This window comes from Boleophthalmus pectinirostris, unplaced genomic scaffold, assembly GCF_026225935.1.
Source record: "Boleophthalmus pectinirostris isolate CB_2022bp ecotype Guang Dong unplaced genomic scaffold, ASM2622593v1 HiC_scaffold_1, whole genome shotgun sequence".
In the NCBI taxonomy this organism is placed as follows: Eukaryota; Metazoa; Chordata; class Actinopteri; order Gobiiformes; family Gobiidae; genus Boleophthalmus; species Boleophthalmus pectinirostris.
Genome location: NW_026570970.1, coordinates 22,625,526 through 22,638,263, shown reverse-complemented (window position 1 = coordinate 22,638,263; position 12,738 = coordinate 22,625,526). Strand labels below are relative to the sequence as shown.

General features: G+C 35.4%; 1 protein-coding gene across 1 annotated transcript; it reads left to right on the top strand.

Moving 5' to 3' along the window:
* The first annotated feature begins 1,259 nt into the window (after positions 1-1,259).
* LOC110156063 (uncharacterized) lies at positions 1,260-12,594 on the top strand. The gene is made up of 25 exons (XM_055148508.1): positions 1,260-1,348; positions 1,426-1,556; positions 2,911-3,042; positions 3,150-3,281; positions 3,392-3,569; positions 3,794-3,882; positions 3,956-4,115; positions 4,202-4,272; positions 4,387-4,561; positions 7,474-7,608; positions 7,674-7,820; positions 7,918-8,019; positions 8,338-8,412; positions 8,531-8,598; positions 8,824-8,872; positions 9,112-9,316; positions 9,427-9,564; positions 9,642-9,762; positions 9,829-9,985; positions 10,281-10,345; positions 10,451-10,684; positions 11,078-11,271; positions 11,752-11,924; positions 12,054-12,273; positions 12,395-12,594. The coding sequence occupies exons 2-25, from the start codon at positions 1,455-1,457 to the stop codon at positions 12,555-12,557; spliced, it is 3,285 nt and encodes a 1,094-aa protein (XP_055004483.1). The 5' UTR covers positions 1,260-1,348; positions 1,426-1,454; the 3' UTR covers positions 12,558-12,594.
* Positions 12,595-12,738: the final 144 nt, after the last annotated feature.

Below are 12,738 nucleotides of genomic sequence, written 5' to 3'. Positions count from 1 at the left end.
GTAGAAGCGTTGCTATTTATTAAAACTCTGGGTTGTATCAAACAGTATGCTGTGTAACATTTATTACAAACGAACAGCAATTATTTTTAAAACGCCGATTTAACATACTAGCACTTCCGCATAGCCTGTCACAATAAAAGGCTCTAATGTTGGCTACATAAACTAAAGTACTCGAGAAGTGTGTCGCTCTCACTTACGCAGAGTTACAGTCAAATAGGTACAAAGCTTTGATCAATACTCCTGTTACTATATGGACCCTGTAAAATAAACCCAAACTAAACTAAACAAATTAAACTAAAAAATAAATCAGTTCAGCTGTATTCTACTTCATGACTCTTTCTAAGAATATTTGTGGGTTATCTGCAGACCCAGAGATTGATCTTCGCCTTGGCTTTTGACCGAGGTATGTAGTATTTTTTGGCACGGTTCATGAAATAATCAGAAAATTATTGTCTTTCATTGCGTTGTCAAGGTTGAAAACACAACATTACCAGAAGTGTTTTAACTGAACCCAAATGCTGCTCATTGCTTCTAGTCTCACCCTCTCTATCACATCCTCTCTCTACAACAACAGACGAAATTACTGAGGAATCTAAGACAATTGAATAAATAAATAAATAAAAACAAGACGAGAAACTAAATAGATAAAGTTTATAGTAAAATGTTAAATGGATAAAAATAAAAAGGATATCAAAGAATATTAAAAAGACTAAAACATTTAAAAAGAAAACTATAAAAAAAATAGGAAAACATGAAAAGATCATTTTGATGAAGGTAGTAAATCCGCCAATGGATGAATGAAAAAGGGGAAAAAATATTTAAATAAAAACTAAATTATGCAAATAGAAAGTCGACTATTATGAAAAAGTGAGTGACAAATAAGGGAAAAGGACAATGGGAATGAAAAACAGAATAAAAGTGAGAAAAGACAAAGAAAGGAAAAAATAAAGGAAAATTAAAAATAGAAAAAGGAAAGCCAGTACAAACAGCGCAAATTCATTTAAAGTGCAGTTGTTTGTCAGAACTGGTGAACATAATTATATTGTCTCTGTACTTTATGTAGGTCTATATAGCAGCAGGCCGTGTGTGTGTGCGTGTATGTGCGTGTGTGTGCGTGCGTGTGTGCGTGTATGTGTGTATGTGCGTGTATGTGTGTGTGCGCGTGCGTGCGCGTGTGTGTGCGTGCGTGTGTGTGTGTGTGCGCGTGTGCGTGCGTGCGTGTGGTGTGTGGGTGTGGATGTGTGTGTGTGTGTGCTGCAGCCAAGGTAACAGGGACACACAGTACCACCTTAAACAAGCCTAGCAACAGGGATTAAGTCCAAACATACTCACCAGCAGATCCTGTCAGGTAGGCTAAAAAACTCATCAATTAAAAGCATGTGCTAAGGTGTGTTATATAACGTTGTGGGCTGCTTTGTGTTACAGATTTGTAGTTGTTTCTGACAGAGAGTGATATGAAGGATTTGCCCCTATCAGTGCTGAGTCGAGGGTGTGGTCACTTTGTCCCATGTGAAGGGAAGCAAAATGGACGATTGGATGTATGCTTCACACCAGAGGTATAACTCATACACTAATCTGTCATTTATTTGAATTCACAACATAAACACTGAAGCCACAAAAGCCAGGCTTTTTTTTGTTGTTGTTTTTGTTTATTGCTCTGAGCGGGCTTGCATTTCCACAGACTTGACTTTTATCCCTAAGAGAACCTGATCCTGCTTGTTTCCATGGAAATATTCCTTTAGCTAAAATCTTCCACAGTATGGCATAAAACTTATTTATCCTTGGAAAATGGTCTTAAATATGGTATTTTATTATTTATTTTTCTATGCAACATGGCCACTTATTTTGTAACCATAACTCATTTAAAGATTTTTTAAAATCAGATTTATTGATCTATTGTTACATATACAGTAGGGGTGTGCAAAAATATTGGAATATCAATATATCGTATAGTTTAATGTGATGATGCAGTATCGATATCGTGGGCTACTGTATCGATATATCACCAAGAGTATTTTTAGGTGTGCTTTACTAGATTATTTTGTCATAGAGCTACAGTTTTGTTGCTTGTTGAGTGAAAGGAAACTCATTTATGCGACACATTTGACATTTTTGCTGTTTTGATGATTAAAATGTTTGTGTTTCATATGAATTTTGCACAAGAAGTGGTTTAACAAAGACTTTTAGTATCACAGCCACGATTTAGCCTTTATTTTTTATTGAACTGTATCGAATCAATTTGAAATATATCATATCGAATCGAAAGTTCACTGTATCGAGATATGTATCGTATCGTGGCCTGTGTATCGAGGTGTGTATCGTATTGGCAACTTCTTAATGATACCCAGCCCTAATATACAGTATGTTTTAAGTCCCTGCTGCTCCCAGTTTTTGCATTGCATGGCTCAATCTGACAGACCTCTTCAGTGATTGATGCATCAACTTCAATCTGCCACCTGGGTCTCTTCCTTCTCATTAGTGTATTGCCCTAGAGCCTGGCCAATCCTGACTTACACCTGCAGGGTCACACCTATAAAAGGACCCGCCCCCTGCCACTCACATCTGCTGTTCTGTCTGTGGACTGCATGCCACATTTGTTGTGTCTCTTGTATAGTTATTGTTGTTAACTTTGTGATTGAGACACTAATAGTCCTTGGTGACTTTTGAGTTTTGAATCTGGTTTGTTTTTCTGTTTCTGTATTCCTTTTAAATAAATAAGAACTTAAGTTTTACCATTTTACATATTGGTTCTTTTGTTACTTCCCGTGTCCCTAGCAGATCTGGGTCGTAACATTTATGATATAATTGTTTTATATTATGACTTATCTAAGCACTGAGGTTTTTTGCAGATTGTAAATGAATTAATAAAAATATATCTTACTATAGTTCTAAACTCTAATCTAACTGCAGGATTACTACATTTGGAAGGCCCGTGGTCCTTTGCTACCACTGTCTACCAGTGACTGCGTGTTCACAAGACCAGAGTCTATGCTCCCCAAAACCTTCAGCACCCGGAGAGGAGCACTGCTACTGTACTCACAGGTAATCATGTAAAGTATTTTAAATATATCAAATATATTAAAGAATAATTTAAAATAAATGAAATAGTATACAGAACTGATTGAAATGTGTACATGGTGTGCTTACAGGGTTTGGTCACTTTGACAGCATGTCCATCAAATTCATATGAAAGAAATGATTATGGAAAGTGCAGTGCTCAGCCCATCCAGCAGGGAGAAATCACCTCAATACGCTCTATTCTCAACTACAGTGGAGAAAATGTAAGAAAAAAAAAACACAAAAAAAATAAAAATTGTATATATATATATATATATATATATATATATAGTATACTATAGCAGCTGCAGTTTTATAATACTGTTCTTATTAGGAAAACAATCATGGGCTTCTCACCACCACAATTCCAACCCTTAATCATCCCCATCCTCCTGATTTAAAATACTTTGAGACTGGGCATTGTAAAGAGCCCACTTCAGAGTATCATGTGGGTATACAACTGCCACTCTCTGCTGATAGAGGCTTTCTTGTACAACAAAGTCAACATGAAGGTAAAATACCTGATACAGAATTATTCATTAGGACCAAATGTGGTTTCTATATGTTCATGGTCACTACTTACTCTGCTTCATCTCCCATGAGTAGATTATTTTTAATGTCTGCAAAGTTGTGATTTTGAAGCTTTTATATATTTAGGAATATCAAACCATAAATTTGATATTGCATTGTATTTTCAATAGGAATTATTATTTCACTGAACAGTATTTTCTTGTAGATGGGCACAAAATGAGGATAGACGTGTTTCTCCAGATGCCTTCAGCCGCTGCAGACTCTTGGAATAATATGGAAGCCTTTCCCTCTGAAGTAGACAAAGACTTAATTATGTTTGCCAAAGGTTTAATGTAAAAATACATTTTCAATTAATCTTTTCCATTAGAATCCATTAAGGACCAGTGTGGAGCAGACCGAACTAGTGGAAGGGATTGATGTTGCCAGTGGAACTGAGCCATTAGATTTAAACAGCAGTAATGATCACGGTAAAAGATATCTGGACAAGGCATCCCCTAAACAGTCAAATACAAAACGATCTAAACAAGGTAAATGTTTTCTTATACAGTATAGCTTGTGAAATAAAGCACAATCAAAACATAGCAAAACCATTTTTCTTTTGTTCCAAAAATAGGGGTGTTGCTTCCTCCTCTGAATACAGGACAACTAGTCAAGTTTGAATCTTACAGAGTGCATCCAGACCGGGTTAGGGAACCTCAAATACAAGTGACATGTGCATATTGTTATATACAAAAAGATTTATTGTGTCTCTGTTTGGGCACATCTACCTTCCTGACAGATACTTCTGTATTTTTGTAGGTAAAAGGGGAGTTTTTCAAAGAACAGTGTGCAGACCACCTACCCTCAATAGAAGAAACATTAGCAGGGAAAACAAGAGCTTTGAGTCACAAGCCATTGGATGTCCAGCCTTCAAAAAATATAAATGGACCTCTGCAGCCCTTCCTGCCTCGACTGGTGCCTGAGAAATATGAGGGTAAGAGAAAAATTTTATGAAAACTGTAAATTACTAAATTATATTATTTTTGAATCTACATAATGGGTATCAATATGCCCCTTATATTTTCTTAAATTAATAAACATATTTATTCAATTAGAAGTATGTTTATAGCATTTGATTCATAATGACTTACTTTATCCATCCACAAGAGAAATACTTGGACTTGCATTTTCGTGCATTATGAAATAATAATAATAACATAATAATAATAACTAAAGTGTAAATGTGTAACTGTTACTAAAGTTCAAAATAAGTAGCAAAAATACACAGCAAATTCAAGACTGTTAATTTAACTTGTATATTGTATTGTTAATTTTAACACTTTTACCATGTCATATGGGGTCCACAATAAAATGAGTTAAAACTACACTTTCCAACGTGTAGAAGGCTCAACGCTGGTAAAGTGATGTAACCAAACTCCTCAAAGTTTAATTTGACACTGATTAAGATTAGATTTTTTTTACACTAGTGTATAGTGAAAAACTAATAACTCTAAATTGCTGTTTTAACACTTTAAAGTTAACACTTTATGAAGTAGAAATAGTGTAGAGTCTTCTTTATGTTACACTATTCAATAGTAACTCTTTCTTCACTAAATACAGAGTAAATGCTGTCGTCATTCTAGTTCATAATCCCTTTTACAAGTGTAAAATAATGAAAACCACCACAAAATTCCATTTCAGCTTAACTTGTATTAAAACAATGCACATCATACAATCAACACAATTTAAACAAGTCATATGACACAATACTATTTTTGCAAAATCCAGCTGTCAGCAGGAATTCTCTGTGCCCTCAACCAGTTGGTCACAATGATTGTCATTTATTTTTTTAAAGTTGATTTTTCAATGCAAGCAGTCAATGGATGAATCAAGATCTTGTTTTGAATGAAATTCAGGCATGCTCATCTCCAAAAATGAGAGGCGCATGTCTGACTGTTTGAAACAAGATGTTCTCTCCATTATATAAACATAACAATGTTCACAATAGAGGCAGTCCTGCTAATTATGAAACATTAACATTGCTGAAACTTTTTACCTCAAGAGTCAGCCTTTCACTCTTGGGGTTTCTTTTGACACATCCAAAGTCCATGTTGTAGACAGTTCTTTGAATACAAATGTAAAGTTTGTGAGAGTCTGAGGACCAAGTACCTTGAAGTGTTCACCAAATTCAGCCAGGTCAATGATGACATAAAAAACCTTTGTCCTTCCCACTTCAGTCACAGGTAGAAAGGCCGTCCAGGCTCAACCAGCAAGAAATGTGTCCATACCGATCTGTAAATAAAATATAGAATAGAATAAATATAACATTCAAGTAACCAACTTGCAAAACGGGCTATGCAATATTTAATGAGCCATGAATAAAAATGTAAAAGTACATATATAGTAAATATATTATGGTGCATACAGTATATAATTATTTGTTTGTTCCTATTAAGCAGGTTATTCTGTTTTTGTATACAGGAACCATTCAAATAAATAACTTGAAGGATAATTAGAAAAAATGTAGCCCCCTAGAAAATATTATTTATAATGCAAGACCCACAAGAAACAAAACACTTAAATGCCATTAATCATGAAAATAGAATGAGATTAAGGCAAAAATTACAACTACTTACCACATATAAAAAATACAATTAGACCATTATGAAATTATTGGTGAGGTTACATTTCAGTTCTACATTTAACCATTTCATGACATACCTGCAAATATCTGATGAGATGGTTAATGAGTTGAGCCTTCACTTTCCACTGTAACCTTTAGGAGCTGGGGATGCATGTGAACCAGCAGCAAGACACCCTCACCCTAAAGAAAATACAAAAAAATAATAAATCATTTCTCTTTTTGACTAAAGGTCAAGAGCATGTTAAGACATTGCATTGGGTAAGACATCGTGTTACATACACTGAGTATAGGGCAGGCCTGCCATTAAAATTACCTAATGTATTATGCTAACACATTTACTTGAGTCACTATTTACAGATATTGTACTTTCTTCCCACTGTAAAAATACCAGACATGAGTAATATTTTATTCATCTTCGCAACTGCATTAACTTCAAATGACAAATCAGATGTTTTGTCCTGTTACTTTTGACTTAAGTTACTTGAGGAGTAGTTTCCCGAATACTTTTACTCTTAGCTACTTAACACATTTCTTGGACTTCTACTTTTTACTTAGACTTGAGAAATATATATATATATATATATATATTTTATTTTTTTTATTTTTTTTGAAGTAACGTTACTCTTAATTTAATACAATTTGTGGCTATTTTACCCAATTTTCACGGACATCAGTGCCGGCAACATTGACTGTCACAGGTAAGTTAGTTAGCTTACTACTACTCAACACTACTACTAGCATTAGACCAAATATATTTAGCATTTTTATGAATTAAATTAACTGCAGTGTCTTAAAAAGGTAAAGTAATCTGACCCGGGGCATGTGAGTGTTCAGGTGGTTGGACTTGAGGCTCAGTGAGTTCAGTTCTGCTAAAAAACAAACGCTATTAGCTGTTAGCTTAGCTTCAGACGGTGAAATGTGGCTTCTCTCTCGGACTGTAGTTCTCCCGCTAGAAACATTACAAAAGCCCAACACTGATGTAGTGTAATATTCAGAATAGACACTTTCTAAGTGTTTGACGTTAACGCTGTGAATCAACAGCTACGTATTTTACTCTACAGCACTGTCATAGTTTAAATAACTCTTGACTATGTTGATACATATCTGGATTTTCTTCACTTTACTCACAACAACAACAACAACACCATGAATTTAACACTTTTGAATTTGCTGTGTAGAGACTTGTGTGAAATAATCTACAATTATACAATTTGTTTATATACTAGAAATTATGCATGTGTGTATTTGACTTTTTGTTTCAGTTTCACAAGAAAAGGCCCAAAAGCAGAGACTGCAAAATACTGTCAATCCGCACAGCAAGCACAAGACACGGAGCTGCAGAATAACTGAGGGGCATGCAGCTGACAACTATAATATTTTACTAAATCCAAAAGAGGGTATAATACATCTATTTAAAATGCTATATTGAAGTAAATTTTACTGGGCACTGTTGTACTTCCAGAGTGTAATGTACCATTTGGGCTGCTCACTGGAAAAAGGGGCCCAGGTCATCAGAGTTCTTTAGCATTTTTACAAAAACTCTCTGATGAATATAGAGCCCCCGACAATACGGAGGTGGTGAGGGGGGTCCTGCCACTGGAGCTCAGAGGTAAAACAATTGAGAAGTCAAATTATTAGGCAAGGCAAGGCCTAATATATATAATATTTTTATTTCTGCAAGACCAAAACATAATCGTATCATTTAGATTTGAATGGTCAGTCTGTTGGGAGTCTGCTCTTGGGCCCTGATGGTGAAATTATCCAACTCTCAATGTTTGACAACATCCAGAACTGCACTCAACAACAAGGTAAAATATGTAATGATGTCACAAGTTGAATAGAAATGTACTATTGTTTAGTAGCAAGCAATCTGTTGTATTGATGTTGTTGGTTTTTTTTATAATATATTTTGGTGTTCCTGATGTGTCATTAAATATAAAATGTTAAAAGTAAAGACTAAAAGCTTAAACAGTTGTAAACATGTAGTATATGTATAAATGTATATTATTCCATTGGCTAATCACACAGCTTCCATCCCACCCTCCCCAGCACCCTCTCACATGCTGCATACTCACTTTATGCAAGTCAAGAGATACTAACAAGATGACTGTTTTTATTTTGATTAGCTCTACAGGTGGTGTCAGCAAAAGGAGAGAAACTGCCTTGGGTTGTAATGCTGCAGCCTGAACAACACATCACAAGTACTAGTACATAATAAGAAAAAAGGCTATTTTTGTATTCCTTAAACCTAACTTTAAATCACTTGGGGTAGTTTTTTTTAATTTTTTTTTCCATCTCTAACCATTTACATCTTTCTAGATAAAAATAAGAAGACAGGTTTACAAATAACTGACATTCAACCAGGTCTATCTATCAATATCAGTATGGTAAGCTTAAAATATATCTTCCAAATAAAAGTTAATGGAAATCTGCTATGGTGAAATGGTACACTGAAGAGGTGGGGCTTTTCAGTTCTGCAGTTTTAAACAGAAAGTCGGTGTTTCTATTATTATTAAGACATTTTAGATTAATATTGCAGTTTACAGTGAACACATATCTAGTTTTTTTGTAATGTAATTCTTTTATTCCTTTTTAAACTCCCAAACCCTCAGAGATCAACAGATTCTGGTCCTGGATCACTTAAGGCCTCTTGTGACTTGGGTAAGTAAGCACCATATTTGACATTGAGGTTGTTTGGGGACGTTTCCAGCCAGTTTTGATCATTTTGAAAAATTGGTCAAATTTGAGCCGAAACGACAGGGCCAGACCTGACGAAAAATGTCATTTTTGGCCATGACAGGTTTTGGCCCCAAACTGCCTTCAAATGACAAAAGATGCTCCAATATATATAATATAATATATCATTATCATCTAAGTTCACAGAAATATTCTACTTACAGATGACATGGACAATAGTGATATAAAAGATACTAAAACTTCAATAAATACAAGACTTAAGAGTCCTAAACTAGATGCATTTGAAAATATTGTCCCATGCTTGTCCACTGTGGATGGGACAGAACTTGAAACAAAGTCAAGAGAAGACACGGTGGTAAAAGACAAAAAGAACCTCTTAAGTGGACAATTGTCTTCACTACAGCAGGAGTTAGTATTATTCCATCCTCATGCATATTTGTTTATTAATACCAAGCATGAAATATATTGGAAATATTGAAGTATTTATATTGATTGTAAAGTTTTTTTTTTCTTTACAGAGATGTCACAATAAACAAACCAAATGAAATGCCAGCCACCAACATTAGCCCCAGTTATGCACCAGAACAAAATACTGTGAAAGACAGTAAGAGGCTGACAACAATAAAGGGCACTGAAGGGAGTCCTGTTTCCAAAGAGTAAATGCATAATTTCATTTTCTGAAAATGAATCTGATTGTGATTGTGCATTTCTTGATTGTAATTTTTTGACTTAGGGCAAAAAGAAAAGACTCTAGATCAACTACCAATGACCAGGAAGAAAGAAAAACATTGCATGATTCTCTACCTGATAGTGGGCCAGATAAGAATGATAGCAAACGTCATTCAGCAAACACTGTAAGAAATGTTGATTACAAGTCTGAAGACAAAACATTATTTATTGTACAAAATCTATCCCATCAGACTAAAGGAGTAAAAGGCAAAGAAGCAAAGGCAAAAGATATAAAGAAGACAAATGATAAAAGTGTGAATAAAGATACTGTTGATTCGGAGGATGCGCCCATTGACACGAACAAGAAGAAAAGAAGAGGAAAGTCAAAAGACAAAGACAATCCATCAGGTAATACAACCTGTTGGTCATTTAAATTAAATTCAAATTTAAATCAGATCCTTGCAGATAAGAAGAAGTTGTATTTTTTTCAACAAAATATTTAAAATTTTGTCAAAGAAATGGGCCATTATAGACTTTCAGAAAACTTTATTGTCTGTATATTTATTGTTGTCATGGCCATAGATCTAGGTTGCATTTGGTTTATTAATTTGCTGTAGCTCAATAGATGGATCTTGTCACAGACAGATTGCCAAAACATAGGTAACAGTTGAAACTGAATCACTGTTTCTTACCCTTTCTTCAGACAAAATTACACCTGATCTTTTAACTGACAAAATCACAAACAGCAGCCAGGATACTGAAGAGGAGGTAAATAAACAAAGAAGTATTGTTTTTTCTGCCAAACAAAAACACAAAAATACAAAGCTGAACATGATTGAAGACAGTGCAGACACAGATCATTTCATCATAAAGGAGCCTGGACTGAAAGCGGACAAACTTAGCAGGTCTATAAGGCCTCTGCGATCAGGGGCCAGTGGATCTGGTCTAAAACACAGCAGCTCTCAGAAGTCCCTGTCTTCGTCCTGTGAAGGAGGGACCTTCCAGGGGACCACCGCTCCCCTGTCCCTGTCCCACAGCCGTCTGTCCTCATGCTCCACGGTCATCATCCAGGAGGAGCGTCTTATGCTCAATCCAACCAAATCTGAGGTAAGAGTGAGACAGAGACCTAATGTTGGAATGAGTGATAAAATGTTATTTCTATGGGACAAATAAAAAAAAAACAAAAAAAACCAAAATGGGACTAAACTGAAATTAAAGCAGGACATGAAAAGAAACAAACATCAGGAGTAAACTGATGTTTACTCAAGCCAGGATCAAAGCAAAACAAATATGATTGCACCCTTATTGTCAGCTGTTACAGAAAAGTTATTCAGTCAAACAACATTACCATTCACCACAAGCGGTTTTTATATTAAGTATTAGGACTTAATCAGAATTCATGTTAAACACCGTATGGTCAACAATATTTGAGACTGAATGTAATGACAACATACCTTCATATTAACATGGCATTAAGATTATATCACTGTAATATTTCAGGTGGTCATAATAAACCAAGACGATTACGCCACAGTTCATGAAGCTGAGAAAATGAGGATCCAAGGAGAGGAGGGGGAGAGGAAGAGGAGGCAGGAAGAGGAAGAACAGAGACGGCAGCAGCAAAAAGAGGAACTGGAGCAGAGGATGAGGAGTGAGCTGCAGAATGAGAGACAGAGGAGGGCAGAGGAGAACAGGTGTGATGCTCATTCATTGTTATTTTGAAGTGTGAATATGTCTCAAATTTACTGAGATGATCTTTTAGTTTTGCTCTTAAATGCAACTTGTAATAACATTCAAGACAGAAAAACAGATCTTTCATTTTTAGATAATACACTGACATATATAAACACACATTTTTTTGTTTGTTTTATTTTTGTTTTTAGTTAACATGCTAAGTAACTTTCTGGTGGATGTCCACAATCTAGTCACATAGAAATACTATTACTTTTACTAGAATGTAGCCGAATATGTTAAATATATCTATCTTGCATGTATTAAAATACCTGTGTTAATACTGAAAAAAAACAAAAAACAAGGTGGTGGACTCTCAACTACAAAAGTTACATAATGCACCAAACTGAACTGACAAAAAATGCACTTAACTGGCTTATCCTGTCAGAAAAATGTGAATAAATGATAATCACCTAAAGACAACTGGACTTTTTTTCTTCCAGACTAAAAAAACAGGCAGAGGATGAGGAGAAACAGCAGCGAGAGGAAGAGGAGCAGAGGAGAAGGCAGAGGCAGCAGGAGCAGCGCGAACGGGAGATGGGGAGGCAACAGGAGAGAAAGCGACAGATAGAGCTTTTCCAGAGAAAGAGAGAGGAGGAGGAGCAGAGGAAGAGGGGTAAATAATACAATAAACTAATCACTGCACGAAAAAGGATGACAAAAATGTGTCTCACTCATGCATTTCAATAATAATAATGCATTGGATTTATACAGTGCTATATAGTAGTGTTTTGTTTTTCTACAGCTGAAACAGAGCATTTGAAACTGCTGGAGGAGAAAAGTCTCCAAGAAGAAAACTTAAAGCTCCAAGAAATGTCTGTGAGTGAGAGAGCAGAGTATCAGCGTAGAAAACAAGAGGAGGAAGATAAACGAGAGAGGGAAGAGGAGGAGCAGCTGAGGAGAAAGGAGGAGGCCAATTTTTTAGCTGCAGAGAAGGCCAAGATTGAAGAGGAGCTATTGGCAAGGTATAATAAAGCCAAAAATAGGTATAATAGGTATAATAATATGTATAATAAAACCAAGACAAAGAAAATGCTCATTGAACTTATAATGAGAAAATTTACTTTTTAACTTTTTGTTTTGAAGGGAGATGGCCCTCTTGCACCAGAGGTTATCTTTTAAAAGGGGCCTTGTGGTGGAATCAGAAGGTTTGGTAAAGAGCCAGGGCATCTCCAGGCCTTGGACTTATTCATACTTCACTTTGTTACAACAGCTGGATTTGTCATCTGTAGGAGAGCGCTACACCTGACCTGCAATATACAGTATATGCAAAAAATAAAAAATAAATTGCCAATAAATAATCATAGTCATTAAAAAGCTGTTATTGTGTCTCTTTTGTTGAAGTTGATAAAGATTAAGTCTATTAATAAATACAGATTATGAATAGTAGTTGGTAACGTTGTTACATTCCGCACCACTAGAGGGCAATA